Genomic DNA, 19923 nt, shown 5'->3' on the forward strand with positions numbered 1-19923 from the left:
CTGAAACAAATCATCCAGCGTACCAACTAAACTACCCCTCTACTCTAATATTGCATACAAAACTTGAGAACACAAACCATAAAATCAAAATCTTGATACTAACATACATTGCAACTCTTCCTACAATATCCGTGGGAGTCCCCAGAACTAACCTCATTTAGTAAATCACTTCTCACCCTCAAGAACAGGGCAACTACCATGCAAGCAAGCTCCTTCGATGGAAATTGAATACAGCAAAAGCATATAGTAGTATATATGTTGAAATAGTATATTAAAATACACAGCTAAATTCAATGAAACCCCATCCAACTATTCAAAGTTGACTATGGGAATCCTATTTCCATGCATCGGATCCATCAGTTTGTTGCTTCAGACACCATTGATAGATTGATAGATTGTATTTCAACAAACTGCATTTGCCATAAATAAATGTAGAATAGGGCATTAGTGGCATATTCTTTCTGTTCTATGCACTTGAAATTGCACTATGGTCATTCAACTTTCCAAATTCAAGGCATCTGTCAAGTAGGAGGGCTTGACTTTTTTTTCTCCTCTTCCTCTACTCCCTAATGCATTTTCAAACCTCTGATCATTAGATAAGTGGAAGGTTTTTATTAAACATGTCATAAAATATGATATGTATAGAGATGTGGCATGGACATGGGTGGGCAATGTATTGGAGATGGAAGTTGGACAAAAAATGGAAGAATCTGACATGACACAAAAAAACCATACTGAGATATTTCACCATTAATTGTCAAAAAAAAATTTGGGCAAATTTCTTAAACCACCCTTATCGTTTATCTAATTGACTAACTCTATTCTTACTGTTTACATATTGTTTTAAAGTACCTCTTTATTTATTAATTCTAACTTATTGAGCACAAGTTCAGCTGAGTTGCACTGGATTAAGTTTAAGTGCCTAAGGTTTGCACCTTTAGGGTTGGACCTGAGTTGACCTTCGACACAACAAAGCCTACCTAAGTTAGACTCTAGTCTGGCTTGGACCAATTACAAATGTCATAAGACTCTTTGAAATTAAAAATTAATTAGTTTTTCTCGATTAACTTTATTGTTATTTACTACCAAGGTTCAAAAAAGAATTACATATCGGGGCCTTCCCAATACGCCCCTACAAGGGTTGTATCGGGTCAGGGCCTGGTTCAGAGGGTATCCGGGACTTAAGCCAATCCCTTTGAACCAGTTTTGAAAAAAAAAATAAAACTTAAAAAAAGATTGGTACAGGCCGATATGCCCTATATTGATACTATGAACCTTGCTTACTACTACTACTACTACTACAATTATTATGATTATTATTATTATTATTATTATTATTCAGTTGAACCACAATCAATCTAGTTGTTTTTAAAAAATATTAGTTTAATAATAAGGATTGATAAATCAATTATTTTTTATGATTTTATTATTTAATTGGTATTATTTTCTATTAATCATATTGACAAATGTAATAAATGCTATCAAATTTTCAAGTACAGGGCAACTACACATATATATATCATTTTGTTTGAGATTCACTATTTAGATAGTACATTAAATTTTACCTCGTTATTTAATTAAAAAATATTAAATCAGGTTTATTTTTTAATTAATAGTTTCTTATTTAAATAATTAGTATTTTTGTAATGCTGATTTAGTTTTATTTTTGGGTTTTACAAGAAAAGAAGGTTTTATTTTGGGCTTTTCTTAAGAAAAAAGATAGACAAAGTTGTATTCAGAAATAATTAATAGATTAGTCATAAAACAAAGAAGCTATATTTCTAGGCTTCTAGCGTTAGAATAAACTACACTTAATTCCCTAATTAATTGAATTGAAATTGAGTACCAAGGTATGGTCCATCATAACACACGCAAAAGAAGTGGGCCATTATTGTGTAAATAATAAATCATGTATTATTGTATATTCCATACGCAAATAAATAAATTAGTAAGCAAGTTTTCGTGTGCTGAAAATTTGGATGCGTTGCGAAATTTGATGATTTTTTACAACAAACTTGTTGATCCTCATCAGACGGTGTTGACAATTAAGTGGTTCACAATAGTGATGATCATTTCAACCCGGCCTGGAAATTTCGGGTTTAGTCTGTATATATTTAAATATATAATGTATACATATTATTTTACATTAGATTATATGTTATATATATATATATATATATATATATATATATATATATATATATATATATATATATATTATAACATGATATATATAATTTATATTATATGTAATATTTTATATTATATAATATAAAATAAATTTATATGCATGTTATGCCATTTAATATAAAAATATTTTAGATATGTAATGTTTTATATATGAAAGACATTGGCCCAAAATCAGGCCCAATTCAGCTTAGGCCCGTGTAGACCTGGGCTAGGGGTTATATTTCAGGCCTGAAACCCTGGGTTGGACCGGGCGCGGGCCTAAACTATAGCCCTTATCATAAGTGCAAAGCCCGGTCCAGGCCCGACCCATGATCACCCCTAATTCACAATGTGCAAGTGAATTGAAAATTATTGAGAGAGTTGTCAGAAAAAAATGGTAAATCATCATTAATTGCAACTTGAAAGTTAATCTGAAATAGAAGCTTAAATATCAAAGGAAATTGATTTTAAATGACGAACAATAAATTGCTTTATAGCCAGAAGAAGCAAAGACCAAAAACGGCCATGTTCTAAAATTATTTTTCCAAGATCAAAATAGGGAGACAACTACAAAGGACATAGCTTACTTCTCTACGAAACACTTCATTCCTTCTCTGGGGACACTTTGTTCTCTATGAATCACTTTCATCTTTTCAGATCAATTTGTTCTCTGCGAAACAATTGTAGCAAAGAGACAACATTTTCTATCTGCTTACCACAAGTTAATACCGACAAAAGTTTGGACTAAATCAGCTCGGTATTATATGACATATACATGCCTATATGTACTTATAATATATGTTATAAATTTATCCTATTCAATACAATATAGAATATATTTGGCTATTTAAAACATATTTAGCTATTCTTATTGTTAAATTTGATTAGTCCCACTGCACATGAGATGTTTCACATGAAATGTACATATGGGGCGCATATGAGGCACCAATATGAAGTTCTAAACTCTGTTAAGAGGACCCAATACAACGTGAGAGCAGATAACATCTTAGACCAGGGAGCGAAGAGAATGAGATCATCACAACTGGAGTCGAATGAAGAGACATCTTGCGAGATCCAAGAAAGCGCAATGATTGAAGAAAATTGGAAAGATTGCAATTCCCCACTGAGAGGTTAAACTACGTACTACCATTTCTTTGCTTGAAACGTTCAAGATATATCATATATAGGCTCTCGAATTATCTAGTCCAAAGCTCAAACCATATCCATAGGCTCCTAAATTAGTTCATTAATTGTTCATTCCACACAACCTCATGATGAACTAAATGCAAAAGTTTGCTTGTATAAGAGCATTTTATAAGTTTCTTTAAGTTTCTATTACATAGATGAGAGTCGCAAGATATAGTTTGCAGCTTTTATGGAAGACTGCTAAGACAAAAGAATTATATATCATAATAATACATCAAAAGGCAAAAGGCAAAGGAAAACAAATGAAAATCATGCAAAATTAAAGGGAAAAATATATAAAATAATAAAAAAAAGAGAGGTAACAACTGTTTTATATTTCCTCTCATGGTGTATTTTTACAACAGATTGGTAGCGAAAGAAAAAGAATCTCTTTCTGTACTAAACCTCGTTATCTCCTTTGGAAATTCAGGAACTTGATGCCATAAGCAAAGACAAAGAAGAAGAGCAGGACAAAGCCAATATGTGCTGCCACAACAGCGCCAAGGAAGTCATGCTCAAAGCCCAGGTAAGACTTCAGGAACGCCTTCACTGTGGTGAAACCCTCTCCGGGTACCTCAATACGGGAATCTTTGTCTCCAACCTGAGAGACTACAAGACCATAGAGTGTCCAAGCAATCGGAGAAGCCCAGTAGTACCATCTCCACCATATGGGGATTTGCTGAGGAGTTGAGAGGTTATGTGTCAGTATGGAATCAAAGCCTAAAAATTTCAAAGAAATTGAAGCTGTTTGTTGGCTTAATTTAAATATGGGCTGCCCACAGCATTGATAAAAGATGCTACACAAAAGTGATGTTAGACATGTAGTCAAAAACTGACTGAATCAAAGAACCATGTAATGCATGTATGGGCAAGTCCAAAAAATTGGGCATCAACATCTGAGACGCTCTGGTTTTATTATTACATGAAATGGTGGAAGAAAACTCCAGCTAGCATATATATATCATTTACTACTAATAAAATACCATCATCATGAGTTTGAGTTTACGTACCGGTCTAGGAATGAGGAAACCAGAGAACAAGTTCCAGAAGCTGAGGAAAAAGGACATAACAATGGCAGCAATTTGGTGGCCCGGGGTCAGTGCTACCACCATCATTCCATACATTGCGAAGTAGATGAAGCACATCAATATGAAGTAATAAAACAATAAGAATTTGTCCAAATGCCACTGGAACCCAATCATCGAGTAAAGGAGAAGAGAGTAAATGAAGGTCTGTATGGCAACATAAATTGTCTCAACGGCCACCTACTAAACAAAAAAACAATTAGTGACTCATTTTCTTATATTAAACAGGAGGAACAGATTGATATTCTTCCCATTTATTTGTCATAAAATCATAAATTACAATCATATAAATGAAAAACCTTCTAGTTTTCTTCAAGGAAAATAATTCTATGATGTCAAAGAAATAATAGAGATGGTAACCGTTCTAACGGTATCCCTCCACCCAGAGTAAAGTTCATGGGTTTGAAAAGAAAAGAAATAAATAAATAAAACAAGTGATCTTACTCCATGAGATTTTAGATCTATTGCTCAACTAGTAAAGGAACTTCCTAATTCACTTTGAAAACAAAGATAAGAATAAATCTCAAAATTTTTATTTGTCCCATTTTCCCTAGCCAATAAATGTCGTTGGATATTAAACACCAAATCCTCCCAACTCCAACACTCAGCAACTAGATGTATCACCAGAACTCCTACTATAGATGTTTTTATCTCTATACTCTCATAGTATTTCCATTTATACAAGCATTTTCCAATATGACCAAGACTGTTCTCTTATCTGTTCAAGATTCAGAATATCTTAGTTTGTCAACACAGACGATACGCCTGTTGTCTATGAAACAATCCAATCATAGCATACAAATGACCAACCGAATAGTTTACCAAAAGAATTCAGCTGGTACAGTGCCTCAATATTTAACCCAAAAGTCTTTCAGTTGGCTTGAAGATTTGAATAATTCAGGTCAAAGATCAAGCAGTGCAGCCATGAATACAGTATATGAGATAGGATTTATTGAGTGACATTTTGTCTGGTTTAATTATCAGAACAAAAGCTAGATTGGTAATCCACTTGATATATTGGCAAGGTTACCTTTAGGCTGCTCGCTAGCATCTTAATGGAACTTGTTCTACTATTGTTAGCTGACATAAAATTTTCTGTTTCTTTCCTCTTCAACAACAAGAAAGGCACAAAACTGCAAACTGAGTTATTATTACCTGAGCAAATGCATAAGGCAATTCTGAGTACATTCCTGCTGCTCTTTCACGGTAGAAAACTGTTCTCTCTATTGCCACAACAGACTGCACTGCAGAAGCATTGGTTGCTCCAAGGAAAAGAACAGCAGCATACATAGCTCCCAGAAGATTCAGCAGGTCTTGCTGTTTATCCCTGTTAGATAACAATATCCTATTACTTTCAGAATAACTTATAAATTTTTAAAACTTTAAGCATCAAGAGTAATAGACACTATATCAAATAGAAAATAAAGAATATCACACTGCTTACGTCTTGTCTCCTTTATTCCAAAATATGACCCCAAACATAACGCCAATGACTATTGTCATGAAAAATCGGATGGCATTGTACTGTGGGTTCCTCCAGTAAGACCAGTACTGTTTCCAAAAGCAAGCCTTGCATTGAGTAGCAAATGTTTGCGAGTATTTTGTAGGGAAATGAAGATCCTTTGAACCTGGTGCTGGGGTGCTTAACTCTTTGATGAGTTCCTGATTCCTCCTGAATGTGCAAAGACAAACATGAGTGCACCAGGGAAAGAAATCAAAATTGCAAGTAGGCAGGAACTGACTACATTATGTTATTATATTCCACTTACTGATACAGGGCAGAATTGGCATAAACTTCTGCAAAATCCACATTAAGTTGAGCCTCGACAGAAGTAGTAGTTACTTCCAGCATCCATGTAGCAGGATTGTAACCATCTTTGATCTTGGGAACCCCTGGGACAGCCTACAAGAAGTCACAGATGTCAGAAGAAATAATTTTCTATCAAGAATCCACAAGCACATACTGCAATTTCTTAGGTTAATACTCCACATCCTTTAATTAGTTTGAACATAACGTAATGAGTTCAATCCACTCATCCATAAATATTGAGGATAACATAATTTACAGATAATAACGTAGAGTGCCTACATTTATGTTCCATGCCCATCTGTATTGCAGTTGGTAGCAATTGAAACACTGGAAAATTTTCCCATATATGTGTTTCCAAGAAAATAGAAACTACAATTGTACCTAATTGCAAACAGGTTGAGCTACTAGAATTGATTGATACTTCTAGGTTAAAACTTGAAGAGCCCAACTATAAATCCTAGGACATTCAAATCCATGTCAATCGCTAACTATGGATTGAGATTTGATCTTTTTTTTTTCCATCAAGCACACAAACAGAAAAGATCACTTACTTCAAAATATTCAATAAGATCATGAGAATGCCGACCAAGTGATCCAGCAAAAATGACTTGTCCTCCTCTCTTCATCAACAGTAGCTACAAGTAGAAGGGGGAATCCAAGTTAGAAAGAACAATGCAACTGCATGGCAATCAAAGAAATGAAATTCAGAAATAACATCTATAAATTTGAGTTATACCTCATCAAAAGCTTCAAAAATGTCTATGCTTGGTTGGTGAATAGTGCAAACAACAGTTCGTCCTGTATCCACTGTATTTCTCACTGTCCGCATAACAATAGCAGCAGCTCTAGCATCAAGGCCTGATGTTGGCTCATCCATGAAGATGATTGATGGATTAGCAACCAATTCCACAGCTATTGTCAGCCTCTTTCTCTGTTCTGTTGAAAGACCATCTACACCTGGAAGGCCGACTAGTGCGTTCCTCAATGGATTAAGCTCAACCAATTCCATAACTTCATCAACAAACATCTATATCACAACACAAAGGATAAAAGTTAACAACATTGCTCATGCATCCCAACTTCATCTTGCCATACCTTTTTTATGGCAAGTCAAGAACATTTTACCAAGTTAGTAGGAACTAGGAAAGTACAATTTCATGATTGACAAAATTTTGAAGTGTAAAATGAGGAAGTTAAAGTAACTATTTAGAAGTGATGATGCTCTGAAGCTTTTCTGGTATCAAAGTGTGTCTGTTGAACAGGTGAGACTGTTAACTAGGCATTGACAGTAAGTCAGGGATGTCAAGAAATCTAGACAGAGAAGAACTAAGTACTTTACAATAGTAAGTAATAAATTAAATTCAAATCTGTTGACCAACCACACCCATGGATGACCCCACCATATGAATCAACAAAATCCCTCAGCCAAGTCAAAGGGATTATTTGTTCTCCAGATGAGAATATCAAATGAATTGCCTTTTGTGTCTCCTTGTTTCTTTTCACAGTAAAACTGATAGCTTTCCCGGAAAACATATTAAATAATTAAAAATCTTAAAAAAAAAAGGATGATGAAAAAAGATAGTTCTGAAGACTAAGAAACTTGCCTTTCGTGTTTCCTTCTTTACATCTGGAGCAAGACGCAGCCATGCTGAGTACAAAAGAGATTCATAAACAGTTACATGTGGTGAATGGATATCATTCTGTTCACAGTAGCCACTAACTCGAGCAAATGTCTCCTGGTTCTTCGGGTAACCAGAAATACTAATACTTCCTTCAATGTATCCACCAGTCTTCCTTCCTGCTAGCACATCCATCAAGGTGGTCTTTCCAGCACCACTGACACCAACTAATGCAGTCAGAATACCTGGTCTAAACGCACCACTAACATCTCTTAGCAATTGGAGACGGCTTTCTTCAATTCCTTGACTCTTCATTTCCTGATGAGTAAAGGGAAAATCTACTTAGTCTCAAATTTTTATGCTAGATTTCAGAACTAAAGTATATTATTTCCAGCAGTTTAACTTCTCAACAATATCTTAAACTGCTTCATGACATCTGGCAGTGTATAAGTTTTTTGAGGTCAAGAAGTTGAGAAATTTGATGTTTACAAAATTCTCAATTTTGGTGAGTTCAATCTCTCTGTTGTATGAAAAGTTTCCATTCTCAATTGAAGGATAAACGAATTATAAATCTGACCCTGAAAAAATATGCATACTGTACTTGGTTGAAACTCATAATATTTCACTGGACTACGGATACTTAAATGTTTGGGATGGAATGGAGAATCAGTACAGCCACATTGTAGTGCAGTTTTGGCACAAAGATTAACACTACGTGAATCCCAAACCTGTAACCCCATCTCCAAGACTTGGATACTGTCAGTTTATATCGGCAATACTGTAAGGAACTAAATTAAGAAGTGAACGACTAGGTATTTCTGTATTTGATAATAAAAGTATAGTATTTGCGGGAAAAGTTCTCCAGTGTATTCTAAGAACCATGAGCAGTTACTCTGATTTCCAGTGGTTCTGCTGTTCTGCATAATTCAATGTAGAACAGTAGAGAGAGAAACTCTGAAAAAAGATATTCAATATTTGGACAAGTGACTTACATCAGGCATATCAACATTGTAGTTCACATGATTGAATGCAAGTGAAAGGGGCTGGAAAGGCAACACCATTCCTCTTCTAGGTGCATGGTCTGCAACACTCTCTCGAGTATTCCTCACAACCATATCAATACCTGTGTTATAATTCGTCAATTGCTAGAACATGGAAAATAGTAAAAATGACAAAACTGAGATGAATCAGAGTTACAGGTGGGTAGTATTTCAGACCTTCAGATGTTATATTTATAGTCCTCGATGTATGTTCCCCATTCCTCTTCTTCTGAGCATCGTCATCCAAAATTACAGCTTTAGAATCTCCAAGAGCTACAATTTAATTTTGGGAAAAAATAGTCAAATAAAAGAATTTTACTTGCACTGCACACCCTAAATATGGAGTAATGAATTGGGACTGGTGCCTTACGATTTAAATATGTCAGTGCTGCAATGAAACAAATATTGAATAGTAGAGAGAACCCGACGAGTGCCCCAATACAAATCCAAAACCAATAGTCATCTATAAACATGCCTCTGGACTTCAGAAGAACCTTTCCAACCGTGGGTTGACGAATTTGGGTGTCAGTGTTGGGCTGCATCAGATTAACAGAAAAAAAAAGTCAAATTTGATAATGGCTTCTGGGAAGACAAGACAAAAAAATTGGACAACAAAATGTATGTCTTTATGTGCATATGTTTTCCTTGTTTATGCATATGAAGTTCAAAATAAGATAAGAAAACTAAAAAATCTAACCATGCTCCATCTGTCATCAAGAAATTCATTTATTGCTATTGCATTCTGTCCATACATCATTGGAGAGACATAATAGCCCCATATCATCCATGGTTCAATGTCATCTGCAGGCACGAAAAGCAATCATTGCATACTCTGATTATCACAAGTATCTTTATACCACATGAAAGAATTGAGAAATCCATGTTAAATGCTTTATAACATCAGCAGCAATCCAGGTATCAGATTGGTAGAGGCAGAAGCAAAACCATAACAGAATTTTAAGGGGTAGGATATAAACTAACCTTTGGCAACAATGAATCCTCCAAGCACAAACACCAGCAGCAAGGTGAAGGTACCTAATGTATTTGCAACTACCTGTGTTCTTCCAACTGCTGCAATGAACCGGAAGAGAGAGAGAGCCATCTGATGTACACCAAAGAATGCCAAGAACTGTCGGAAAAACCTGAAGATTTTGGAAATGTGTTGATCAGGTAAACCATAATATGGTAACTTGGGTTTAGTGACAACTAATAAATTACTCGTAGGAAATAGGAAAATAGGAGAAAATTTACCTGCTGGCAGCAGGAGCAAACCCAATAGTGTAATATGTAAGAATGATCCATATTCCTGATTCCAGCAGAGAGAGGGGAATCCTGAGGAGCCAAATTGGTAGCCCAAAAGCCCATGCAGGGTAGAATAAGTGATCTCTCTGTTTAAAAAATACAGGGAGCCTGAAGACAGTCATTGCAAGCTCTGCCATTCCATTAAACATCACATTAATCAAACTGAAAAACAGTGCCCCGTAATATTTTCCTCCATCTTTTATTTGACCATGCTTCATTTCTGTCCTCAGGAATATTGCGCTTCATCAGTAACCACTCCCTTGAGAAACATGCCCTGAAAAGTTCCCAGTTGGAGATGCCGTATTTTTCTTTTACCAATGCAGCAGGATGAGCTCTGGCTTTATCATAAGGAACTCGGAGATCTAATGACAATTGTTGTCCAATTAGGAAAGAGTTGAAGGCTTGTGAAAATTCAGACACTGAAACATATCTGTATGGCTGATTCTTTCTAAACCAGTACTGCTCTTGGTCCTTCTTTGAAGTTACTTCTTGCAAAAAATCTGCAACTCCTTTCCTTTCAGGACATTTGAAACCTATAAGTTCAAAGAATTCAAGGACATTTTCACGTGGACCTTGGTAAACAATCTGACCCTCTGAAAGTAGGATAATGTCATCGAAAAGGTCATAAGTTTCAGGTGCAGGCTGCAGAAGAGATATTACCATGGTTACTTCCATAATATGAACCATCTGTCTCATGAACTTGACAATCTGAAAAGTTGTGGAACTGTCAAGTCCGGTTGATATCTCATCCATGAAAAGAGCTTTTGCTGGTCCAACCAACATCTCTCCTGAAAATTGGAGCCTCCAACAACTATTAGAATGCTGATAATCAGTTGGAAATTGTAAACACCAAGCTAAACTGAGGAAAGGAAAATTAAACTAAAAACAAAGAGAAAGAAAACATTATTCCTCCAATAAAATTTGGAAGCAATGTTCTTGTCCTTTAGAACATAAGGAACATTAGATATCATTACCATAATCATAAAACTCTGATTAACTTCATAATTTACAAGTTTGGTTGAACTTAGGTAAAGAAGTGGTAGTTATCAACTGATATAGAAAAATAAAGTTTGGAGTAAATACTGCTAAATTTCCATATGAATTGTCATGAAAATATCAGCAGCATGGTGCATGACAAAAGGAAGAGCAAGGCACATTTTAGAACACAAAAGCAAGAGATTTCAGAAAAGTTTTCATTGTGGATACCTCATATACTTCCTTGAGAGTAAGACAAGAAAACAAAGATCATTGTCAAAGGAAGAAATGTCTCCCTTAACTTGTTAGAACTGATGAGTAAAAAGTAATTGAAAATAAAGGTTTGAAGTAAAAATAAGTGTAGATATAGAGTAGTCGTTATAAAACAATATAAAGCAGAAACATTGGAGCTAGCTCTTGCCTGTGAAATATCCTGCACATGAATGGTTCATATAAACAAGGATAATTTGGATTTTTAACTAAACCAACAGAAAATGTGATGATTTGAAAATGATAAAACTCTAGGAATAACAAAAAAAAATCATTATAAGCATGAGATGCAAATTCTACACTAACGGAAGAAAGTCCCACCAAGTAATATAATAAAAATGATACTGGAGTTTCATATATAAATAAAAATGCTAGATATGTTTTCAAAATAACAGTGCTATTGAATAAATTTCCTTTGAAGTTCCTTTTGCAGCAATACATACCAGTAGTCACACGCTTCTTTTGTCCACCAGAGATGCCCCTTCTCATATCATCACCAACGAGAATATCCGCACAGATATCCAATCCAAGTATCTGTTAGAGATTACTGGAATTCAGCCTTCACAAATATGACTCATTAAACAAGAATATAAGTGTATCAAACTGAAATGTAGACAACAAACCTTGAGAACATAATCTGTAACCAGACTTGTTTCCTGCCCTGCCATTGCAGTTGCTTTCATGAATGCATCAATCTCAGGATCTGGTTTAATTCCTGCTGCTTTCTCTCGTCTTGACAATTCTGCCAACATATCATATCTGGTTCCAACACCCAAGCAACGTCCTGAGAAATCCAAACTCTCTCTAACTGTCATCTCGCCATAGTGAAGATCATGCTGGCTAATGTAAGCACATGTTCTCTGAGGGATAAATTCTTTCAATTCATGACCACAATAAGTAATTTTCCCGGTTACCTGTTCACAATTCCAAGTCATCAAACAGAAGAAACAGTACAAACTGCACATGCTACATAGAAAAAGTGTCTTCTTATGTGTGTGTGTGTGTGTGTGGGAGGGAGGGAGGGGAGAGAGAGAGAGAGAGAGAGAGAGAGAGAGAGAGAGAGAGAGAGAGCACACCCTCAGATCCTTATCAAGCTTCCCTGCAAGGGCTTGCAACAATGTTGTTTTTCCTGAGCCTGGAGGTCCCAGAAGCAGTGTCATCCTGGAAATAATTAAATTAATAAATAAGTAAAAATCATGTAGTTGTACAATGCAGACTACAATAAGCTACATCATAGAATAGAAATAACCAGAATTTCCTTTTCGTGTTTGTTGTGGAAAATAATCCAGTCATAATTTGTCAATTTGTAGACTTGTATGTTCTTACTCTAAAGTGAGATGTTCTGGCTAGTAGAGGAATAATAACATTATACTGAAGCTACGATAACAATTTTGTGCTTAGGGGATGCACCATCATTGATTAATGGCACAAATAAAAAAAAAAAAAAAAAACCACTGCAACATTAAAACATACCTAGATGGTCTCACTATTCCACTCAAGTCTTGGAGTATGTTAACAACTCTCTTCTTCGATGGAGAAAGCTGAATAAGTCCTAGAGCTCCCTGTTGAAAATAAAAAGAAGTTAAATACAAAAGTTAGAACTGTTTACCAGCAAAAGCATGGATTTTTCGGTACTTGAAGATTAACAGATAACCAAAAAGCAAAAGAGGGAGGCCATTTTGAATATCTCAAGACCGCTAAAATTTGATTAACATTAACAACTATACAATAGGAAAAGACAATCCAAGGACTGCTCAAATGTCAATGATATTAACAAATTTGAAATAAGAAAAGAGACTATGAGTTTGTTGTGAAAACTGTTGTCCTTCTCAACTCTGTTAAAGCAACTATTCCTAGTCAAATTTTCCAAAGCTTTGACACATGGAATAAATTAAATGAAAAAGAAATGCAAAAGGAAGAAATGTAACATTTTTTCCAAAGCTATGACACATGCATAATTTACTAGCTAATCTTAAAAAAAATCCTACTGTCTGACAAAATTGAATCAATAACTTGTTTTTCGTATCTTTTAATTTCGATATAACAAAAACGAAACACCCATTTAAAAGAATGTCATCATTAATAAGAAATTTGATTTTCTTCTGGTATTCAAATACTTATAGAATACTCTATGAATCAAAAGAGAACAGGAAAAAGAACAGAGAGAACGTAATAATAAGAAGAATAATAATAACTACCTCAATTGTATTTAGTGTAGAATTTATTAGAGTCGGAAGAGCCCGGGTGCCAACGTAAGCGTCACCCTCCACTGATAAATGCTCGAACCTGACTTCAATCTTCGGAATCTCAATTCCAACCCTGTTTCAACCAAAATTAAGAACAAGTAAAAAAAAAAAAATCCCAAAACACTGAATCTGATAGATAGATAGATAGATAGATAGAGAGAGAGAGAGAGAGAGAGAGAGACCTGTCTGTCCGATTTCTAAGCCTGAGAAGGAACTTCTCGTTATCGTCTTCAACAACCCTGAGGATGCTCTCCATGAGCTGCTTCTTGTCCTGAACACCGAGCTTGGTAACATCAACCTCATTCTGAACAACCTTTCCATTATCCAGGACCTGCCTCAGCATCCCCCTCCTCATACGATCGTACGTCGGGAGCCTCTCGATTGCAGCCCATTTCAGCTCCTCTTCATCGTCTACCTGCCTCCCACTCCGCTGAAAAGCATCCGGTGGAGTATTCAAGACCTCCCGAATGCTCGCCGATGCCCAATTCCTTCGACTACTCCTCGACCTCGCTAGATCATCACCGACCAAGGCCGATGCCATCGTTAAGCTTTTTCCTACACTTGTTCAAGCCGTTGTTTCACAGAAAAATATCTGCCGGAAGTGCTAATCAACTACCAGAACCACCTGAAAATTTACTTTAGCTCCCAGGTATAGTCAAATAACAAGTATTTGCATCCGAGATGACAATTATCTGACTTCACAGCGTCCGGAACCCCTGCCGGCAAGCGATCCTTCCGAGATGTTATATGCGCCAACTCGTTAAAGAAAAATGAACCAGCGTATCCCTGGGGAAGCTTCAGGTCGAGAAACTCTTCTCTGTCTTTTATGATGATACAAGAATTAGAATAAAAGAAATGTTATTCTCTGAACAAAGATTCAAATCACTGCCAATTAAAATCAATGCGTAAATCACTGCCGGAAAAGTACTCCTTCCGGCAAGTGCAACTCGCTCACACAGAGCGAGCCGCCCTATATAGTCCTTCCACTATTGGACCAATACGAAGACAAGGTTTCAGAGTTTATAGGCAAAAGAAAGGACAGATTCAGAGGAGATTTTACTTGGTAGCGTGTTTCTTCGCTTCTGTATTAGAAAAAAAATGAAAAGGAAAGAAAGAATTGCAGGAAGAGAGGAAATTTGGTAGAGTGTCAAAGATTTCTGCATTTAAAGGGGGAAGAGAAAGTCCAGAATTCAGTTGGTCAAATCAAGGATAGATAGTCCATTCTTTTCCCGCGGGAGCTGAAAGTGAAATCAAACTTCAAACAAATTGCTAATGCCAACTCTCCGCAGTGGCCTACCTAGCACCTGCCTCTCCGACCGATTCGTTTCGTCTTCTCCCTTAATATTTTTCAAACCAGCCAGAGAGGCTGGTCACTTTCGCGGGTATTTCCGCATCCAATCCAGAGGTGGTTCCACCGCATAATCCTAGAACTAGAACCATAGCATATATCGGCTCTCTTCCCACTACCGTTTGGCCTAATCACCACGTTTTTCATATGCTGATTATCCGAAGTCTGAACGCTTTTAAGCTCTGCTTTATAATACGAAGTTATAAGCCGGCCTTTAACCTTATATCAGGGTCGGACCTGGATCGGACAGATCCGGCACCCAAAACGGTTTTTGCCTACCCGATTCTTAGAAATATTTAGTCAAAGTTATTGCTAGGGGTGTAATCAAGCTCGAGCTCTTTCATGTATTTGATTCAAACTCAACTCAAATGATACTTGTTTCGGCTTGATTTGAGTTAAATATACATAAATTAATATTAAAAAATATAAATAAATTAGTATTACGTATATTAAAATTTTTAAAATAAAAATATATTAAAAAATATAAATAAATTAATATTATAAAATACTACAAATAAAAATAAATTACGAAAATCAATCAAACTTGCCAGCCACTTGAGCCAGGTATTGTGAATCTTGAACTCGGCTCAATCAATTACTCAACTCGAGTTGAATTTGATGCAAACTCAATTATCCAAAGTTCGAATATTTAGCGAGTCAAGCCCGAATAATTCACGAATAGGCTCCGCTTGCTCACACGCCTAGTTAGCGCAAATGCTTTTTTTTTTTTTATTACATAGCTTTAAAAAATAAATAAACAATATAGAATCATTTACTTTTTTTATTTTTAAATTTTATTTAGGCAAATCAAACGGTCAAACCGGATAATGGACCGTTCCTTATGACCAGAACACCTTTTTTTTTTAATTAATCCAGTCAAAAGTCAAAAGTGCTAGAAAAAAACTTTGCTACTTGCAATTTGCAGCTGCCAGCTGGGAGAAAAGAAGAAGCCAACTTTGTATTTTTGTTAAATCCGGTGACTTGGGGACTTGGGGTTGGGCAATTTCAAAGGATCGATGGATCTCTTTTTTCAGAGCTTAGTCTGAAACCAAAATCAAAGATCATCGTTTTCAATGACTCTTGTTACAACTTCTGCTTTGGGGAGTAACAAAGTTAAAATTATTAGAAAGCCTGCTTTTTTTCCTAATTTAGAAACGACTCTCAATCTCCGACCACTCCCAACAATTACTGTGTTCAGTGGTTAAATTCTCGCTATATATGCATGGCGTTCTACTCTTTTTTGCATCTCTTTACATTTTGGGTTACATCCATCCAACCAATCCATTCAATTATTAAATTTGACCACCTTCCCTAATTTAATGGAGAAAATATTGTCACTACGCTGCTTTTAGCCGAGTTTGAATCCGCTATGTTTTCCCATGTATGTGGCAGGTGTTTCATTGTAAATATGAGCTCAGATTTGCTCCCCACACCCACCTCACAGCCCTTGCAGTCATACATTGAGAACATTATCTTACTTGTAAAGAGATGTTCTCAATGCATGGTTATACGGGCTGTGAGGTGAGTGTGAAGACCACTCTTGTGATGAGCAAATATTGTCTAAATCTCCTATAGTTAATGCCCACATCAATCAAAACCAACCATTCGGTAGTTTTCTTTACTTAGTGTATACCTTAATACAAGGTGTTATAGGAGATTTACGGAATTATACATGTAAGTGAGCGGATTAGTTGAACTTTATAGCTTTTTAATGGGCTGTGGGATGAATCATTCTGCTCCACACCAGCCATAAACGCAACAACGCAAACTAGAGATTGAATGATTGTGGGCCAAATGCACTTTATGTCTAGTGTGGAGCAAAAGTGTAGCAGAGTCATGAATTCATGACTATGAATGGTGATAAATCCAAAAAGCCAAAACTGATTGTGACCCCTTGGCGAGGGCTTTAGCGCTGATTGAGCTGCATTGATTCGGCCAGTTTTAAGAAACAACCAAAAATGCTTTACCGGAATGTTGATTTCTCAGCTCGTGTCAGCTTATTTTTGACTTTCCAGGTTTTTCACTGAACTTGCAACATCAGAAGCTGCTGTGTAAAAACCCTCTCTAATGGGCACTATGAGTGCCCTTATATTTAACTTTCTTGCTTCTTTCAAATCAACTCAATAGCCTCTTTGGGAAGGCTTTCTCGAGGCAGCCTTTTAGCTATATGAGGTAGAGCCCCACCTAGACAACATATAAGTAATGTTTGGTTGGCAATTTGGCATGCCCGATCCTAAGGGTGTAATCAACCGAGCGGTGATTCGTTGATATGTTAACCGGTTCATTTCAGCATTTAACGTAGAATTGATTCTTGCATTCACCGACTTAAGGAAAAAAGAAGGTTATTAGTGATGTGTGATATCAAATACTAAAAAAAATCCTAAGCACGTCAAAATACAAACGGTTTGATTCCCTCAACTTGAGTTGAACCGATTAGAGACATTAGCACTTGGCAATGTCCAGTGTGCTATGGCTCCAGAGTTTCACAAGTAAATGGCTTGAGCCGGGTTTTTATGATATTATTATCAGATTTACCCGGTAAGTGGTTCCGGAGTTGACTCCTCCAACACACCTAAACATGAGTAGGAAACTTGGGTTGGTCTTCCCGGTTGGACCGTTTGAACCCTAGCCAAATATTATTTAGTTGGACCTGTTCAAGCTTATCTTTAAGATGGGTCAACCGGTTTGAGATGAATGATGAATCCTGAGCTCAGAACTCATCCCGAGTAAGCTCAAACTCAATCAGATTTTATTAAGATGATACTTAGTCTAACTAGGCAGCTGATTGGTTCAAAACCAGCCTGACCCAGATGCGATATTTTCAAGTACCTTACCGGACGACCCGATCAGGTCAAGAATCAACCGAGAAATTAAACAACTCAGCTCAACCAATTAAATATGCATTCTAGAATTTCTATCTCGTCTTTGTTGTCTTAATTTGACTACCTAGTAATAACGGTATTGAATTTTATGAATTTGAAACCTTGACTTTAGGGCTCTGCACGGCTGGGTACTTCTAGTGACTTTACCATTATAAGTGGCTTTTAGCCTTTTAGACCATCCCAAGAGCCCGATCTTATTCACACTTGCGCAGGAAGAAACATCTCATCGTTAATGGTAATATGTAAATATGTGAGATATTATTAATATACAGTTATAATATGTTATAGATAGGGTTTTTGTAGACACTACAGCTGTATATTGGAAATATCTTTTCATGAATCATAATATGTAAATATGTGAGATATTCTTAATATGGTTATAATATACTATATATAGGGTTCTTGTTAGGTGTGTTTATGGATTGGGTTAGATCGGTTTGAATTATTTTATTCAACCGATCTCGACTTAATTGGTTTATTTATTGACTAAATCAAAACCGACCGACCCTAAAACAAAACCAATACAAACATGAAAGATCGTTTTGAGTCAGTTTATCGGTTTAGTCGGTTTTTTTGATATATTTTAAACTAAAATATCTATTTATATTTAAGTTTATTTCTTTTTAGTTTCTATGAAAAATCAAAGTATATATTTAAATCGATTAATTTTTTATGCAAAACTGATTTTTTTATCAATATATATTTAAATTTATGCAAAACTGAATTAAATATTGTACCATTGTATTATATTTGTATTGGTTTTACATTTTTAGTTTTTATCGTAAATAACCATTTTTTTTCAAGGTTCAAACAAAACACAAATAAAACATATCAACATTTAACATATAGTGTAGGGACTAATTAATAATTACTTAAACATGAAGACTATAACCAAACTGAGTTGCCAGTTTATTTTCTCATACAAATCAAAACCGACCGGAGGTTTTGAAAAACAAACCAACTTGGGTTGGGTCGGGCCGGTAAGATCAGTTTGGTCGATTTCACATTTAATGTGAACACCCCTAGTTCTTGTGGATAGGAGATCCAAACACCATTTAGGAAGGTTTTGCATTAATTGAGTTGTGTTTGTTGGGAATTGGGGTCACAGAAACTTGGAGGAGAAGCACTTTAAGACATGTCTGAAGACACTATCTTTAGAACATTATTTTCCCCAACTCAGTTTTAATGAGTTTGTTGTTGGGTTACAGGCAAATTCATTCTCATGATACAACAAAGCTTTGGGCGAGAATCTACAACAAGCAAAGTTGAAGAGTCTCCAAAGAAACCTTCTATGAGATAGTAGCAAATCAAACTGAAAGACAAATAGGGGAAAAAATGAACCAAGCTTTTCACGAGCTATTTGAGCTCAGCTCAACTCAAACCAAGTCAAACTTCTAGTTGAATTCGAGCTATGTACATGGCTTGTATCTTATTTGAGTTGAACTTGAATACTCCATGGCTTGGCTCATTAAACTCGCGAGCCTAGTCTATGCTTGTAGAAAGAATGTTATAGGTGGGGATACAAATGTATGGTGGCCCCATTCACATCCTATTCTATCTTTTAACCTAAGAAAGCAATTAGAAAACCAAAGAGAAAGAGGGAAAAATAAAAAAATCAATCGAAGAAGCCAAGTAACCCTTTCAATTTCAACTCTCCCTCTCCCTACGAGGCCGCGACTCTGCGAGACTACGAACTGTGTGTGAGCCTATGACCTTGCCTTAAGCTCTCTCATTCTCAGACTCAGTTATGTTAATGCCCGCTGTCGGCGGACTAGCAATACTCTCAAGTCTCAGCTCTTAGCCTCTCAGTCTTTCACAACCGACGCCTGACGACTGATGTAGCAAAGCCCGCTAGTATTGTTAGCTCTCAACCTCTCACCTCTCATAGTCTCAGTCTCTCAGATTCTTCTTCTTCTTCTTCTTCTTCTTCGTGATTTTGGGTTTTTCTTTGTCCTTTCTACAACTATGAGAGTTCGAAGTTGGAAGGACTGA

At 36.0% G+C, this 19923-nt stretch overlaps 1 protein-coding gene across 1 annotated transcript; it reads right to left on the reverse strand.

Annotated features, from left to right (window-relative positions):
- Positions 1 to 3460: 3460 nt before the first annotated feature.
- LOC148871114 (pleiotropic drug resistance protein 2-like) lies at positions 3461 to 15164 on the reverse strand. The gene is given in 22 exon segments (XM_088967656.1): positions 3461 to 4033; positions 4365 to 4619; positions 5595 to 5766; positions 5884 to 6111; positions 6209 to 6342; positions 6801 to 6884; positions 6986 to 7276; positions 7854 to 8186; positions 8861 to 8991; positions 9086 to 9181; positions 9279 to 9444; positions 9606 to 9709; positions 9890 to 10050; positions 10160 to 10444; positions 10446 to 10998; positions 11899 to 11989; positions 12079 to 12369; positions 12532 to 12616; positions 12929 to 13017; positions 13654 to 13774; positions 13884 to 14522; positions 14999 to 15164. Coding segments are annotated over 21 exon segments (4299 nt in total). The 5' UTR covers positions 14243 to 14522; positions 14999 to 15164; the 3' UTR covers positions 3461 to 3763.
- Positions 15165 to 19923: the final 4759 nt, after the last annotated feature.

The sequence above is a fragment of the Nelumbo lutea genome, chromosome 2 (genome assembly GCF_056320005.1).
Source record: "Nelumbo lutea isolate HS-2025 chromosome 2, American lotus-T2T, whole genome shotgun sequence".
In the NCBI taxonomy this organism is placed as follows: Eukaryota; Viridiplantae; Streptophyta; class Magnoliopsida; order Proteales; family Nelumbonaceae; genus Nelumbo; species Nelumbo lutea.